This window comes from Amborella trichopoda, chromosome 9 (assembly GCF_054954075.1).
Source record: "Amborella trichopoda isolate Santa Cruz 75 chromosome 9, AtrichopodaSantaCruz75HAP2 v2.0, whole genome shotgun sequence".
Taxonomy (NCBI): Eukaryota; Viridiplantae; Streptophyta; class Magnoliopsida; order Amborellales; family Amborellaceae; genus Amborella; species Amborella trichopoda.
The window spans coordinates 11,287,662-11,304,669 of NC_142344.1; the positions used below are offsets into that span (position 1 = coordinate 11,287,662).

At 40.1% G+C, this 17,008-nt stretch overlaps 2 protein-coding genes across 4 annotated transcripts; one reads left to right on the top strand and one right to left on the bottom strand.

The window, feature by feature from the left end:
• Positions 1 to 224: 224 nt before the first annotated feature.
• Positions 225 to 13,067, top strand: LOC18424288 (protein SHI RELATED SEQUENCE 5). Its single transcript, XM_011630780.3, has 2 exons — positions 225 to 2,205; positions 12,763 to 13,067. Exons 1-2 carry the CDS (start codon positions 1,602 to 1,604, stop codon positions 12,771 to 12,773), a joined length of 615 nt encoding a protein of 204 aa, XP_011629082.1. The 5' UTR covers positions 225 to 1,601; the 3' UTR covers positions 12,774 to 13,067.
• A 297-nt stretch (positions 13,068 to 13,364) lies between these two features.
• Positions 13,365 to 15,226, bottom strand: FLA7 (FASCICLIN-like arabinoogalactan 7). Of its 3 annotated transcripts, none has more exons than XM_006828878.4 (2): positions 15,010 to 15,226; positions 13,365 to 14,493 (listed from the first exon to the last, which is right to left on the bottom strand). In XM_006828878.4, the coding sequence occupies exon 2, from the start codon at positions 14,442 to 14,444 to the stop codon at positions 13,644 to 13,646; it is 801 nt and encodes a 266-aa protein (XP_006828941.1). In that variant the 5' UTR covers positions 14,445 to 14,493; positions 15,010 to 15,226; the 3' UTR covers positions 13,365 to 13,643. The 3 variants fall into 3 exon arrangements, with proteins under 3 accessions (XP_006828941.1, XP_088701888.1, XP_088701887.1); XM_088845762.1 differs by having other exon boundaries at positions 14,862 to 15,051; XM_088845761.1 differs by having other exon boundaries at positions 14,627 to 15,011.
• Positions 15,227 to 17,008: the final 1,782 nt, after the last annotated feature.

Sequence of the window (17,008 nt, forward strand, 5' to 3'; positions counted from 1 at the left end):
TAATGCGAGAAGGAAAAATTGTTATGAGAAGGGGCGGCACGCAGAACGAGGGGGCCGTATACGGCGGGTTTTAAGGCGAGTAAAGAGAGAGAGAGAGAGAGGGGCGAATACGAGGTGGCCCCACACTCCAGTACTTGGTGCACAGAAGAATTTGGGGAAAAGTCGAGAGATTCGCCAACTTATTAGTTACTTCGTTAGAGAGAGAAGGGCCCTTTGTGACTTAGAGAGAGAGAGAGAGAGAATGTGGGGGGTTTGTAGAGCGAGGGAGAGGATGTAATCGATCTTAGATTTGGGGGAAGAGAATTTGTAGATCTGAGTGCGCCTAGAGAGAGAGAGAGAGAGGGGGTACGAGGGAGTGGGATTTAGATAGAGAGAAGTGGGAGTCAGAGAGAGAATGAGATTTAGAGAGAGAGAGAGAGAGAGAGAGAGAGGGGGTGGGGACTAAAAGGAGGGGCAAAAAGCAGCGGGTTTTACGGTGCAAGGACGAATAAGATAAAGCTGTGCACGACACGTGGCTGATTCAAGACCGTCGGATGGAGGAGGTGGGGCAACGGTGAGACGGGACGGGTAAGGGACCAATGGGGATAGATTTTCAGTTACACCCCTCGTCATCATCATCGCTCCGCAGCATCGATGAGAGGGAGGAGGGGGTGAAGGGGAGAGTGTAGAGAGAGAAAGTGAGAAATGTAGAGAGAGAGAGTGTCTGCATTTGGGAGTGGCGGGAGGCCTGGCAGGAGCGGCTTAAATTGAGGTCGCAGCGGCTTGCTGTTAGTATGGCGGCGCTGCAGGCAGGCCTGTAATTCCATGCTTTAAATGCCCGACGAAGACACGAGAAAAGAGACGACGGGTGGCGATCATATGCAGGAGGAGAGTTATAAAAGAGGAAACAAAACCCAAGAGAGAGACAGCAAAACCCACCACGCCAGAGAGACAGAGAGCTTAGAGAGAGAAAGAGCGGTTAGAGCGATATTGTAGAGAGAGATGCAAAAGAGTTGCAGAGAGGACAGGTAGAGAGAGAAAGTGGGGACGGAAAGATAGGAATTGCGAGGGTAGGACGAGAGTAGGCAGATCAGTAAGGGGGTTAGAGAGAGAAAGCAATTGCAGAAAAACGGCGAAGAGGACCGAGGGACGTTGGGGGCTGAGAGTGAGAGCCGGCCAATAGAAGGTGGAGAGCTTCACAATAATTGGGGAGCCCTAGACACTGTAGTCGCGGAGAGATGAGAAAGAGGATGTAGAGTGAGAAAGAGGAGATATTCAAAGAAATTGTGGACTCAGGAGGGCGGAGGAGAAGAGGAGAGGAGGAGGGAGAAAGAATCGAAGCCGCCACCGCCGCTTCTCACTACCATAATAGCACCATTCTCGGCTGCATTTCTCCCTTCCTCTCTCCTCCTCTTCCTCACATTAGACATAGAGAAACCCTTCTCGGCACCCCTTATGGCTTCCCCCTCACAATTGATGGCCACAACCCTCACCACCGCTTCGCTCTTCTAGTCCCCGACAACTCCCAACAGCCCCAACATCATAACCCAACCCATGAGGAGCCAACCCCTTTCAAGCCCCTCGATCTATGGCACACCGAGCCCAGCTCCTCGAACCCAGCCATGCTAGGCTCAGGCCAAGGCTCGGAGGGCCGGCCCAGCAGTGGGCTGGTGCTCGGTGGTGGCAACACCTGCCAGGACTGCGGGAACCAAGCGAAGAAGGACTGTGTGCACCAGCGGTGCCGCACGTGCTGCAAGAGCCGCGGCTTCGAATGCCCTACCCATATTAAGAGCACTTGGGTGCCCGCCTCTCGCCGTCGGGAGCGGCAGCAGCAGCTCGCTGCCCTTCACCACCACCAGCAGCAACAGCTCGTGCTTCACGACAAGCCCAAGCGGGTACGCCAGGCCTCAAATCTCGGCCCCGGGCTGCCAAGCGAGGTGCGGACTGGCGCTGTTTTCAGGTGCGTGCGCGTTAGCTCAGTCGAGGAGGGAGGTGATGAAGAGGAGTACGCATATCAAACGGCCGTTGCTATAGGGGGGAGAGTGTTCAAGGGGGTTCTTTATGATAGGGGTCCGGATCCTGCAGCTTCAGGATCGGGCGGTGGAGGTGGTGGTGCTTCTTCTTCTTCCCTTGGTGAAGGGGGCGGTGGTGGTGTCTCTTCCTCCATGCTTGCCGCATCGTTGCTCGATCCGACTGCTATGTTCAGCCACAATCCTTATCTTTCAGGTGTGTACGCCCCTTTCTCTCTCATTGTATTTCTTGTGTCGCATTTTTCTCTCTTGCTGGACAGCAGAATTCTCCTTTGTACCTCGACGAAATTCTTCCCGTCTCTGAATCTATCCCCTTGTGTCTCGATCTCGGACACTGTTGTCTTAACACTCAAGTCACTTTCTCTCTCTCTAAGTGGGGTGTTCTTTCTGGTTTTTCTCCCTCTAGGTCATTCTTTCGAGCTTGTGGCCCTTTCCACATTCTGACTTTAAACTAAATTTCAAGCCTCTATCTTTGCTGGTCTTGTTTTTCTAGCTCAGCGACTTTCTCTCTAAGTTGACATCTTTCTCGCCTGTCACACTTTCCTGTATATGGCTGGAACATGCTTTCTGCCTATGGCTAGAACCTGCTTTCTGCCTATCAGACCTGCGGATTCATTTCTAATGAAGATTGTTATAATATATCTTAGAATTGGTGGTAAATCTTTTTATTGCGTCTGCATTTATTAGGATATCTAATATAAAAAGAGTTTATTTTTGCCGGTTGGAATCATGCTCTTGTATTACATATTTGGTCGGCGTGTCCACTCTTTCTAGAGAGAGGGATCATGGAGGAGAGAGAGAAGTTGCAGTTTAGGTGCAAAAAAGTTCATGTAGAGAGAGAAAGAGAGATTGTGGTTGGTGCAAAAGGGCGATGAGAGGGACGTTTGGTGCAAAGAGGGGCATGGAAGAGAGAGAGTTTGTAGTTGTTGGTGCAGGAAAGGGGTATGGGTAGATAAATAAGGGCTTGTCCTTGTTAGTAGGGGATTCTGATTCTGGTTATTGGAGAGAGAGGTTTTCTAAAATCTAAAATCTTCATATTAAGAGATACACTGTTCATCTTAACGAAAATTTCACAAAAAATTTTCATTGACTAGAGAGTGGGGGGGAGGGGGTGCTACAATCTGCCTGTGTTTTCTGTGAGAGTGTGAGAGAGGTTACAGTTATGTGTGTGTGCGAGAGAGAGAGAGAGAGGAAGTGGGGTTGCGAGTACAGTTGTGTGTGTGTTTGAGAGAGTGAGAAAAAGATGGTAGATACGTCTTTGTTCGTCTATGTATGTGTGTGTTAGAGAGAGAGATAGTACATTTTTTGTTGGAAATGGTGGTGCATGCAGTTTGTTAACGCTTGTGCATGACTTTAGAAGCCCAAAATGGAGAATAGGTCCACTAGCCTTCTCTCTCTCTTTATTATTTATGGCAAATGCATGGTGATGGACCGCGTCTACAATTTGGTGCGTGTACTTCTGTCATTCTTCCCTATGTGTTTTGCGTGTCTTCGTGTATTTGATTACGTTCACATACATTCCCACCTGCATGCATAAATCACCTGTTCAAACTTCACTTAACCTCAAGCTTCATGGTGATGGTCCTTCCCTCTCTTAGGTCACTTTCTCTCTCTACCCATCTCTCTCCTTAGATATAGACATGCAGGTTTTCAGCTGGAGGAGCATATTATTTTTTGCTTTCCTATAATTGTTTGTCTTTTATTTTCAACATTTTCCTATAATTGTTTGTCTCACTTTCTCTCTCTAGGGAGGGAGATGTATTCTAATATTGTTGTTGTTTCTTTTCTCTCTAGAGAGAGATGTATTCTAATAGTGTTGTCATCTCTCCTCTCTCTCTCTCTCTCTCTCTCTCCTCTTCCTCTCTCTTGAGAGATGGAAAGTTGTATCCTCATAATTGTATGTGACTGATCAGCAGCACAGCACACCCATGCTGGAGACAACGTCACACGGAACCCCTTTACTCTTTCTCTCTCTCTCTCTCTCTTCCTGTGGAAACTGTGCTTACATGATCAAGTAGTCCATGACCCTGACTGTAGAGGCCTCACTTGCTTCTGTTTATATTCTTGACTTTAATGGACGTCCTACCTCGCAATCACCCATCTGTCCCTACACCCATTCCTCTCTTTCTTCTCGTCTATACTTTTCCACATCGAACCTGCGACATCAGTTACTCGATATCTATTCTTCCTGCATTCATCCTAGCTAAAGTATAACAACTATCATCTATATATATATATATATATATATATATATATATATATATATATATGTTTGCTAAATGGTTCTTCATTCGGCATGGAACGGTAGATGTTTCTCCGTTTTCCGCTTGGATGGTCACTGCTTTCGTGAATCCGGTGACGGTGGCCCCATGTGTGCTCGGATGCCCTTTAAGTATTTATAATCCTCTCTCTCTCTCACTCTCATTTCTGTGTCTCTCTCACTCATCTGTGTATCCACGTGCATGCAGGTTGAGCTCCCATTCGTGTGCAGTCAATATCAGGAAATTAAAAGGATAATCAGGAAGGCAACAATAAGAAGCAACCTCTATGAGGAAAGCAAAAGTCTAAAAAGAAAAGAAAAGTAGAGGAGGAAATTTAATGAAGTACTTAATAATCACACAGGTAAATTGTACTAGGGTAACAAAACGTTGAAGAGATGTGGAAAAGACAGAAAAGAATAAAAGAGAGTGACATGAAATAACATCAAATAGGGAGTAATAATGCCTAAGAGAGAAGGAAAAGAGGGCTAAAGATTGTAGGTTATACAGTAAGTGGGCAGGGGCCAAGAAATGAACTCACCCTTTTGCCACAAAGTCACATGAAAAGTTGGATAAAGCCTTCTCTAATTCCACATGTCCCATTGAAGAGCTGTGAAGTGGGTTTCTGAACCAAACATTATTTGCAATATGGAAGTTAAAACTATTCCTACCCAAAATTTTGCAATTGAGTTTGGAGGTAAAATTTAGAAGGCTGAGATTTATGGTTCTTATGGAATTTTGAACCAAGCAAACCTACAGTTTAGAACCAATGTTTTAAAACTAAGTTAAGTGTTTTAAAAAGCGGACCGCCCAGCACTTGGGTGGCCGCCTAGGTGGTCCATAAGGCCAGGGCGCATTGCCCAGGCCTAGACAGCCAAATTAGGTGGATATCTATAGGCGCCCGCCTAGGTGCTCGGGAACCCGCCTAAGCAGCCGCCCAGGGCCTGCACCCTGCTTAGGGGCGGAAAAGCCCATTGTTGAGGGTATTTTTAGGTCTTTTTTAATGCTAAGGGTGCAAAATTGTGGGTTTTAGGTTCATTTGAAATCTAAAACTCATTAGAGCCTATTTTAGAAAGAGAAAAACCCAAAAAAGAAAATTTTCCATTGGGCCGCCCAGGTTCTGGGTGCCCGTCTAGGTGTTAGGCGGCCTGGACCCCCCCCCCCCCCCCCCCCTCCCGACCGCCTAGGTGCCAACTAGTCCTTTTTGAAACATTGACTCAGTTACTTGGTCTTGGACTCGGTAGGGTGCCGGTTCTAGTTCAAAAAGCTCTGGACTCATTTAAGTCTCACTGGGTTCTGAACTTGTGCTATGTTATTTTCACGGAGACAACCAAGTCTTGTTGATACCTAGCCGAGTCAGGCTTCCTGAGTCAAGCTTGAGATCCTAGTGAGTCCAAAAGTCCTTTTTTTTTATCATTATTTGAGAACAACATAACAAATCTAACTTGGGGTACTCATCAAATTGTAGAGAATTAGTTTGTCAACTTGGATTCATGAGTATTTGATATCAAGTTAATTAGTGAATTGTCGAAAAAATGATGTTGCATGTTTTCTTGTATTGTATAATAATGTAAGATTTGTTGGATGTGTTCCCTTGATTTTCATATGCAGTTGGTTATTGAACATGGCATGTGTCATGGACTTTGTTTCTTTGTTTCCATGCAAATGTAAATACATTTGCATATCAAAAGAAAAAAAAAAAAAGGAATTCACTCTCGTTTGTGTGATTAGCTTATGCATATTTAGTTTCATTTTATTTGTTCAATAACTGAGACTTAGTTCAAACTCCTGGATGAATATGAATGCCTAATGGAGCTTCAAAGAGATAAGAGAGGCTGAATTAATACAAGATTTGTTCAGTTAAGAGTTTTCCGAGATGGCATGAATGCTTGTGCATGTCTAACATGCATGATATTGTTTGTGTATCAGTTTCCTTTCAATTTAAGCAAGGTATTAACAAAAAATATCAATTACATATAGACCGTATAGAGACAACCGGGACCAACATCAATCAAGCATTATGAAAGGAATAAAACTAGGACAAATACATGTACCCCATCTTCATGGCCTAGTTCTAGAAATGTTTCCAATTCCAAAAATGTTTACTAGTTATTTTTTCACCTATCATAGAAAGTAGTGTAGATGTGGAGCATGAATTGGTTGAAAAACCTTGATTTGAGAGGTGCCCCTTTCTTGTTACCTTGGGGTGGCTAATTTACCAGTTGTAAAGCTACTCTTTCAGAATACTTGAGACTACCCTTTATTTGCAAACATTAAGGTCATTCAAGATAGGAGATACTAAGGATGCCTTGTGTTTTGAGATTCATCAAGGGTCTTGAGTCAACATGGGACTTGGATAAACCTTCTAAACAACAGCAAAAAATTACAACAAAAGTGCTAGATAAATGGAGTAAATTGGCAAATTTTGAGAATGGGAATAGAAATAACCTATTATGGGTTTTATGTCTACACCTGACATAAATCTGGCAATTTTTGTTCTGTAGGGGCCTTGTTGTTGTCTTAGTGGGGGGTTAAATGTCCCTTTTTTTATGGGTTTTTCATATTATATTTTTACATGTTTCAATGTTTGAAGAATCAAAGTTCATATTTATAGAATAATATTTAATAGTCTGTTTTTCATTCCATATAATATTTTATGATAAAAAGAGTGTGCTAATAAAGAACACTTTTTAATCGTCATCATCATCATCCCCTTATCCCAACTATTAGGGGCCGGCTATACAAATCATGTTCTGCCATTCTGCTCTATCATGGGTCATATTCTAAATAAGATCATGAGTTATCATATCTCTTTTCACTAATTCCATCCATGTCTTTTGGGCCTTCCCCTTGTCCTTTTAGAGCAGTTATTAATACAATAAGTAACTAAAATGTCCATGCTAGTAAGTGATGATTGTGTAAATGCTAATGGGAAGTTTAAACCAAGAATGCTAAATAAGGTATTAAGGTTCTCTCTAGGTAAATCTCCATTTTTTGTTTCTTTTATATCTATGAGTTTTTTTGCTGCATGCCCTCTAGGTTTGCTGAATCAAGTTGACTCAATGTATTAAAGAGAGGTAGGTGGTGGTTGGGCCCTTGAGGGGGTGGGCCGCCTAGGCAGACACCTCAAGTCTTGAGGCGCCCCAACCTTATGAATATGCACATACTTATGCAATCGATGTGTATCTGGTGTATATGTATACATGTAACAATTTATTGTGGAAAAGTCCAAAGTTTGAACTTTCTAAGTGGTATGTAAATGTCGAATCATGTTTCACATGTTAGACAACCACAAAGATATTTTGCATGTCGAATCATGTTTCCCTCCCCTCTTGCTTGCCTATTAATGTGGGGGGATAAATAGCTTGAGGTGGGTACTTGTGCTGGGGAGCAATTTGATAGGTGCTGTCTAGAGGCACATACCTTGCCCTAAGTGAGGAACCTAGGTCCCAGCCCCGCCTCATGACGTCATGTATGTGCCAGAGGTGGGTTCATTTTAGCACATTGCATGCAAGTCCAAAGTTGACATGCCAAGTTTTAAAAAGTTTCTTGGAGATTCCTTTTATGAGGTCAATTCCATCAAGGGGCACCCTCATCCCAAAACTTTAAATCCCACAAGCTTAAGCTAGAAATGGTGAAAAGGATACGGGTTTTGCCACTATACTCGCTAGTAATAGAGCCATGATCACTTTTCAGGGTACCCCTTTGCTTTCTTGATTCCCTCTTGGTTATTCTATCAAATTTTCAACTTGTGTCTTTAGTATTTCAAAAAATGCTAGGCGTCCGGCAGGGTCCAAGCCACCCAGTACATAGGCGAGCGCCTAGAACTTAGGCAGCCCAGTAGTAAGAAAAATGTTTGTAGTCTAACAATATAAGTATAATCGTATAATACGTAAGAGTTAGGGATTTAGGGCACATCAAATGTATAGTACACAAGTCCACATAGAACACACTCCTCCATACTCCATAAGTCCTTAGTCTGATAGTGCACCAAATCTAATATCAATGGGTGATACTTAGATCAATTTCTCGTAAGTTTAATAAACCCTTTGATCCTATGAAAATTACTAAGAACTAGTTTTTTAAGGTTTTTCTCTCTCTAAAATAGGCTCTATTGGAGTTTAGGCTTCAAATGAATGTAAAACCACGATTTTATCCTTTAGTATTAAAAAAAGGATAAAAAAATACCCTCAATGAGGGGCATTTCTACCCCTGGGTGGGGCGCATACCCTAGGCAGCTGCTCAAGGCTGGTCACTGGGAACCTGCCTAGGTGGGTTCTTTGGCACCTAGGCGAGCGCTCAGGTACTTTTGGACCACCTTGGTGTTGGGTGGTATGTTTTTTTAAAATATTGAGTGTCTTCATCGTTTCTTTCATTTATTGTTGTATTTAAGAGCCATCAATGTTCATGTTGATTTCGTGCTCTCTAACTCATTTTCTCTTTTCCATCATCATATATTGCATAAGCTAAAGCAATATTTTTATCAACGTAGTTTCATCCATGCAATTCCACCCCACTATTATAATGCTCTTCGAAATTTCAACTCTAGAGATGAGAAGATATTGGATTGCTTATCATGTTCTATTAAAGTTGATGTTAAGAGTTAAGACTATCTACATGACTCATGTTTAATGGATCATGTTGGTGCCTGATTATGCAAGTCGATTTGATTACCATTCACTCCATGATATCATTTTTCTTTTCTTTGATTTTTTTAAACGTTGACTGGAACTGGTAGGAATGGAACTCAAGACATAACTCATGTTTAATACATCATCTTGGTGCCGAATCTGCAAGTGGATTTGATTATCATTCACTCAACGGTCTTTCCTCTCTTTTTTTTTTTTTTTCCCTTCTTTTTTTTTTCCTTTTTTTTTTTTTTTTTTGTAGTGTTAACTTAGATTTTTTCTTTTTTGTGTTATGTTCTTATACCCTACCACTCTGATTACTTTTGAAGTATCTATAACAAGTAATATACAAGATTTGAGATTCCCCCATTCTAGATTTTTCAGCATGTGGGTGTGTGTGGCAAATAAGATTTTTCAACATTTTTTCTTTGAATGAAATATGCTACAAAAAAGTCAGTTTAAAAGTATTGAAAATTAATAAATCAACGAAAGAAGTAAACCTTGGGCTCCACTTTGGAAGGGGTAGAGTTTATTTTTTAGCAAATCCATGACATCATGTTGATGTTCAATGCTCCACTGTTTGGGACATCCCTTTTGCCGCATTTTCCATTGGCGTGGTTTTGCAAAATGTCACTAATAAGCAGCATTTTGTACATTATTTGGAAAGCAGTTCCCTCTCTTTCCTTCTATGTTGTCGGACATACAATGAAACACTGCCCATGATCCATTAACTTAACCAAAACTAATCTCAAACAAAGCTTTGCCAACTCCATCTTTAGCTTTGCCAACTCCATCTTTTAGATTACATGCCATGATCGAAAATGTTTTACAAGCTGTAGAGTTTCCCCAGTTGTAGTTGCAAGTACACTTTGATTTGCAGTTACATTTCCTAGATATGTGATGTGATTCATGAATTTGAAGTAGTCTAGTTGATTGCACTTCAGGTTGCCCTCCCTAACCTTAAGGTTTGTCTGGCGAACTTGTATTTTAACTTGAAATTCTCTATGAATCATTTCTCAAATCTGCATTAGGTACCTTTTCTACTTTACAAAAGTGCCACTTTTCTGCAACATTGTCCCCCATAATCCCAATGTATGAGCTTTCTCTTGAGTTTGCATGTTCCCAAAGAGAAAAAAATTCTATTTCCATCCCTTTGTATTGTCCCCAAGGGTCTTTTGCATTTCTTCAATGCTTCAAAAGAACTCTGCCGGGTTACCCCTTTGTTTCCCAATAAAGTTTTAGGCATAACCTCCGTTTCAATGCATTAGCCATTATTTGTCAAGCATTTGTAGGACAAGCGTGTAATCCATGCATTCTATTTGTGTTTCATGTAGAACTTCCCTTAAGTTCTCCAAACATTTTAATCTCTTAGCCTGCATCACAATGTTATATGACACGACCTTGCCCCTGGCATCATGTCTGAAATTTGTCACACTCGCTGACCATGCATCTGACATTGAATTGTAAAAATCTACTCATGGTTCTTTTTTTTACTCAATTTGAACATCTTTAGTCCCAGAAAATTCCAAAAGCTATGGAATCCCATCAGGCATTTCTGTATTTCACAACAGCCTTCTTTGGTAGTGTAAATTCCATCTCCCCACTATTGATGAAATTTTCACTGATTCAAGTCCCACTACTTCTGTTGGTGATGTTAATTTTGAATACTCTAATTACTGTATTGTTTCTGTCAATCTAATTATCGCTTAAAGTTTTGCTTATGTTTGAAATCAGATACTCAATTAAAAGCTTCCGTGCAGAGAACTGCCACACGCTTCTTGATAGTTTTTCTTTTTTATGATAAATAGGTTTTTGATCATTAACTCTGAACTCTATGTCGTTAATATGTTTTTTATTGTTGATGGAAGAATTGCCTTTACAGCTTGCCAAATTTGAAGTAAGATGTTACAAATTTGGTGTATATTGTCAATCAAGATTCTTTAGGATGTTTCTTTGTTATCCTGGAAACACTTCCTGATATGGTGTTTCTTTGTTATCCTGCAAACACTTCCGGATAAGATGTTTCTTTGTTATCCTGGAAACACTTCCTGATATCAAACAGAAACTGAAAATATTTAAAGAATAAGAATGCTATTGTGTCTTGCTGCAATAGCATCATAATAGATGCACATATGATTAGAAAGCTCGCTTTCTCAATAGCATCATATCCTAGTACTTGTTTGGTTGTGCACATGTGGGGCCCTTTGCCTTATATATAAGTTATCTTCAATCACTCACAGGTCACACATAGTTTAATTGAGTGGCCATCGTATACCCCTTAAACATTCTATAGTAAGCCATTTCTCGTTATTTGCAGGCCACTCATAAACTATATTCTCTCTACATTGGATTCCTTAATGCAATCATATTGCCTTGTATTTTAGGAATGAAGGGGAACGTAGGGACCTCTATTCTAATGTGTATTTTCAAATTCTAAATACTTGCAATGCAGAAAGATTAAAAGATGTAGAAATTTTCAAGGTAATGCCATATTAAAACTCTTCCCCATAATAGTGTAATTTTTTATGTACCAAGGACTGGGAACCTATTACATTGTTGTTGGTTTGATGAAACTCCTTGCTGTCATCATCAAATGAGAAACTCCCTGGTGTCCAAGACGTGTTCATTGTATAAAGATACAAATAAATAAATCAGGTGGTACATTTAGTATGCGTTCTGTGATTTCAAAGTAGGAATTATCTAGATTGATTATCCTACAGTAAATCTGCACATGGTTTATCTGTTTTGACCCACTTACCCATTTTGCACGAAGATGTTAGCTGCAATTTATGTATTTCTATGGCTTGGAGGACTAAACTCCAATATCTTAACCATAATTACGCATAAGCATTCACATTGAATATTTCTTATTTATATGGTGCAATGGGCCAATTAAAATATGCTTGAAGGGATTGTATTTAAAATTCAATTATTATGTGTGATGGTTCAACTCCATACAGATTATTGAGGCTGAAAAGGACATCAATTTGGTAAGTGGGAGGTCTACAACAAACAATTTGCTTAAGTTACATGCCAATCATATTTTAAGCTTATAACCTGTAAATTATTATTGTTCATGAATTAGGTGTGTACCTTTTTAGTTGGGTAACTAATGCTTATTAGCTTTGTCAATGCAATTGCTGTAATCTGAGACTCTGTTCACCAATTTAAAGAGGAAAACTGTTACTAGAAAATCCTTCCGGTGGTCCTGCACACAAAATCCTCGTAGAAACAAGAGCTTGATTTATTTGAGAAATGCTGAGGCAGTTTATATGGGCCTAACTCAGGCACGCGCATGTGGGTGTGGGTCTGAGTGTGAAAGTGTGTGCGTGTTTGGCCTCTTCTTCCTATTATTCATTCTCTTTAGTGCAGCTAGAGAAGAATTGAGGCCCCATTTGACCTCATGTAAGTTTAGAAAGTTTCTGCTAGTGACATATACCCATTTAAGAGTAAGATGTGTCCCAGCTTGGTCTGCCACCATTTACTGTGGTGCTTCTTTTTTGTTACCTTGTTTGTTCCCCAAATGCTGCGAAAATGCCCCTAAGACCCCAGAAAAGCATTACTTCTTTGATATGACTGACCATTTAAGACTACAATTTTTTTAAGGATTTTCCATAAAGCTAAGCAGGGGTGCGCTATCATTTTGCCTGCCAAAAAGGGGCCGTTGTTTCTGCTCATACTGGCATGGAAAGCAGCAATAGATTGATTATTTATTCATGATCGTTTGATTCTTTAGTCATGAACTTGTATGCATTATAGACCAAAAGGCCCAAATATCTTGCTTTCTCAGGTTGATTGGGTACCTTCATATTTTTCTTAAGGCGTATTTATTGGTCTGACAATGAATTATTTTTGCCATTTTTACAGGGCTGCGTTAGAGATGAAACTGGGGCCACCGTGTGATGTCACTGGATCAGGACTTCTGTTTTGGAGGGAGCCAATGTGATGAGGACTTCTGTTTTGTTGGGATTTGGAGATTGAAGAAATGCAATGGCTTTTCTGATGTTCTTAACAGTGTTTGCAGATAGCATTCTAATGTGTATTTAACCCATTAAAATTGCTGGGCATTGTTGAGATTTGGCAACATTCTTACCGGATCTCCTTGGATCTTAGTATGTTTCAGAGGTTTTTGCAATTTAATGAAAGAAATGCTTTAACCATCTATTAACCAATCTGTTTGTACTCTTGATTGAATTGGCTTTTCACCTGCCAGAAGGTGAAACATTGAGTCATTACATAATATCACATATTTATAGAGAATCTCTATTAGGGGCCATAATGACGCAACTGCAAGAGCCAGGTTCTACAACAAACAGTTCCCAGAATTCCAATAAACATATCTCACTTTGTCTCTCTTACAACAGCAGGAAACAACCCTAAACACTCAAAGAAGCCTTGTGATCTATTTAATGAAAACTCATGCAGCCCCATCTGTTACTCTTGATTTCATTCAAGATTTCACCAAGTCAGAAGGCAAAACAATTGAAATTTGTTGAAACAGAGGAGCCAAAGGAATAATAAACAGAGTCCGCTACAGATCATATAACATTGTAGCACAGGTCTTTCAAAAGAATTCAAGCAATAACCAGAATAAAATTGAAGGCCCATCTCTATCTGTGGAATGCAATAAAGCAGGCAACTGGTATACAAGCCCTCAAAAACAAAATGCCCCAACATAATGGTATAAATTAAGAGAGAGAGAGAGAGAGAGAGAGAGAGAGAGAGAGATCATTCACATCCCCATTACATTACAATACCACCACACCGCCAGCCACAAGAAGCAAATGCACCAAGGCAACAACAGGGGAGAACAGGGCCGTCATTGCCACCGGTCGAGAAGCAGCTGCATTAGCAGAAGTAGAGGGAGAAGATTTTGGGGAGAAAGGGTTCTCCTGTGAACCAGAGGGAGAAACATCAGCTGGGGTGAAGGTATCAGGGGCTGGAGCAGGAGCAGGAGCAGGAGGTGGGGCTTTTCCAAAAATGGCCTCAGGCAAAAGAACACTATCGACCTGGTAAAGGGCTACTGGTCGAGTTGAGTACACACTACTACTGATCAATGTCTGTGACCACCCTGAATCAAGGCTAACACTTCCCTTATTGTCTGTAAAATTAAGAGCATATAGGCCCCCTGCAAATGTGCTTGTTGGCCCTTGTTGGCTGAGGTTTTTGAAATCGGCTAGGGAGTAGTATTCTGGTATAGCATGGTAAAGCATGAGCGATTTGAGCTGATCACTGGTGAGGTTAGAGAGGGAAGGCTTCTTGAGAGAGGAAAATGCCTTGTCTTTTGGGGCGAAAATGGTGATCCCTTGATCCGTGTTGTTGGCCTGGTTTTGGAAGGTATCTATCACTTTGGTTGATTCAAGCTTTTCAAGAAAGAGATGGAAAGGGCCTGCAACTGATAAGAGCTCAGTGAGGTTCACATAGTCGGGAGCAGGAGCAGGAGCTGGAGATGGAGATGGAGATGAGACAGTTGCGGCTCTTGTTGAATCCATGAAGAGTAACCAAGCCAAAGCAATAGCCATGGCTGAAAGCTTCATCTTCCCTTTCATGGTTCCTCCCCTTCTTGAATGCCTTGAAATCAGAGGAAGACCCAGAAACCTGCAACAAAATCACAACAGTTCCTCTCACTAACAGATCTAGAACTCAAAAATCAATTTTGGTTGGCTGGGTTTTTTTCATTCATTGAAAAGAGGGGTAAAGAAAGCATAATGGGTTAGCAGATCTAACATACAGCTTTATGGGTCAGTTTCAGCATCCACTGAATTTCAAACTTGTTTCATGACTGAGAAATAAGATTCAAGAGCTAGAGAAATAACCAGTAATTGCCCATGCCTAGTGTAGATCTAACATCTAAATCTTTTTAAAATGAAATAGAGAGAAAACTAGGACAATGCAGCATATATGGAGATGAAGAGAGAGAGAGAAGAGAGAGAGAGAGAGAGAGAGAGAGAGAATGTGGCTCCTACCAAATTCAGAATAGCAGAGTACAAGAGAAAGAAAAGGAGAAGTGATAATGAACTAGTAGTAGGCCAGAGTAAGAGAGACAGAAGATAGATAGGGAGAGATGCTATACAGCTGCCACCATGATCAGAATGCATGAGAGAGAGAGAGTACCTGAGTATTTGCAGAGGAGGAGAGAGAATGAAGAGTTGATGAGGAGGGAGAGGGGTTGGGGCATAGTAAAGATATATACCAAAAGGGCAGAGAGGTGCATGTGAAAGCCAAAGGCAAAGCCAATGGGTGACAGCAGGTGAAGGGTAGGTGGATACAGCCCTTTGCTTCCTTTCCCAAATTTAGCTGGATATTCATATTATTGCACCATCTAACCCAATCAGGGCCATCTATGCAATTAAAAAAGGGAAAATTTATTCATTTTTAATAAGAAAAAAGTTTATATTCCAAATTTCTTAATAAGGGAGTATTTATTTATAGGAGAGTATTTTCTAAAAATTGGCTGGATATTCATTATTATTGTTCCATCTTAACCTAATCAGCACCATGTATGCCATTAAAACAAGGGAAAAATTATGAAGATTTATTAAGAAGAAAGTTTATATAATGTGTAAACTGTATACCATCCGAGTAAAAGTCACCTCCAAATTTCTTTATAAAATAGTATTTTGACATTTAAATCCCAACTCATAGAATTTCAATATCTAAAACTAGTGGATCTTGTAACAAAGTGCTTGACTATCTATAGATCTGTTCTGTCCTATCTTTTTTGATATTTTAAATTCATAATTAAGGATGAAAATAGATTTTTAAACCATTAAAAAGTTAGCTTACACCATAATAACATCTCAAATAGTTGATCTGGATCAACTAATAGCATCATCGACTTTAAGTCAAGGAGGATACAACTGGTCTCGGCCATTGGATGTGAAATCCTCCCTGGTAAAGTGCGGCACAACATTCGATAAATTTTACTTGAACCCAATTAAATGACACATCCTTATCCACTCCATTTCTCAACTAATAGTCAATAGCAATTGTGATCTATGTGTGTTTTGTACCAAAAGTAAGCATAATCATTGCATACATTACCAATACGTTGCTCCAAAAAAGTAATTGTATTAAATATCAGATTACCATATGTTGAAATAATATAAAAATTTCCTAATACATGAGAATTTGAGAATCATGGCTTCTTATGTCTTGGTATTCTCCCATAACATCCTTTTTTTGGGCTATGTTCAATGGAAAGAGAAGGGTCCTATTTCCTTTTGTTGAAATATTGTAAAATTTGCCCAATAACTTACAAGTAAAAGAATGGCATTTTATGTCTTTTAAAAGAGCAAGGACAGGCTAGTAATTTCTTCCCATAATATTTTTATGTGTCCAACCTTCCACTCTACGCTACTATATGTCTTTCTCTCCCTAACAAACAAACTGCGGTTGCTCCCACTAGACGCTATGATGGGAAAATGTGGACACATCTTTATACACATGCACATACACAAGTTTCGTATGCATGATGTGATCATGTATTCGCAATGGTAGGTACTTATGATTCAGGTTTCTAAAATAAGTGATTCGGTCAATTTGAATTAAGAATCGATCTGACCCATCATTAAGAGTTTTGTGACAATTTAACCTAATGAAATTAAATAAATAAATAATAATAATAATAAAAACTTAGATCGTTCAGAGTTGGGAAAATAGAACTTCCACATGACTAAATAGCCATGATTGTTCTACGTTAGCAGCATTCTTGAATTTTATGTTTTTTTGTACCTGCAAACCAAAATAGACAGGGGTACTCCTTTAATTGAGCTTGAGCCACTTAAGTTGGGCCAAATTATTAAAATAACTCTAATTATTCCGAATTCTCAACCTTAAACTTCAATTATAATTTTTATTTATAAAAGTACCTTTATCAAATGAAACAAAAAAGTTAATATTGCAATAGTAGATGAGATCTCTCTAACGATGTATATCTTTTGCTTTTTTTTGTTTGGGTGGAGTAGGTCAATTTAAAAATGGAAAAAAATTATATAAGGTTGCATACCTTATATTGTTGAAGTAAGGCGCACCTTAAAAATCCTACAGTGGAGAGTGTTCCGGCATAAGAGAACCCTCCAACTGATCATCTCGACCTTCAGATGAATGGACA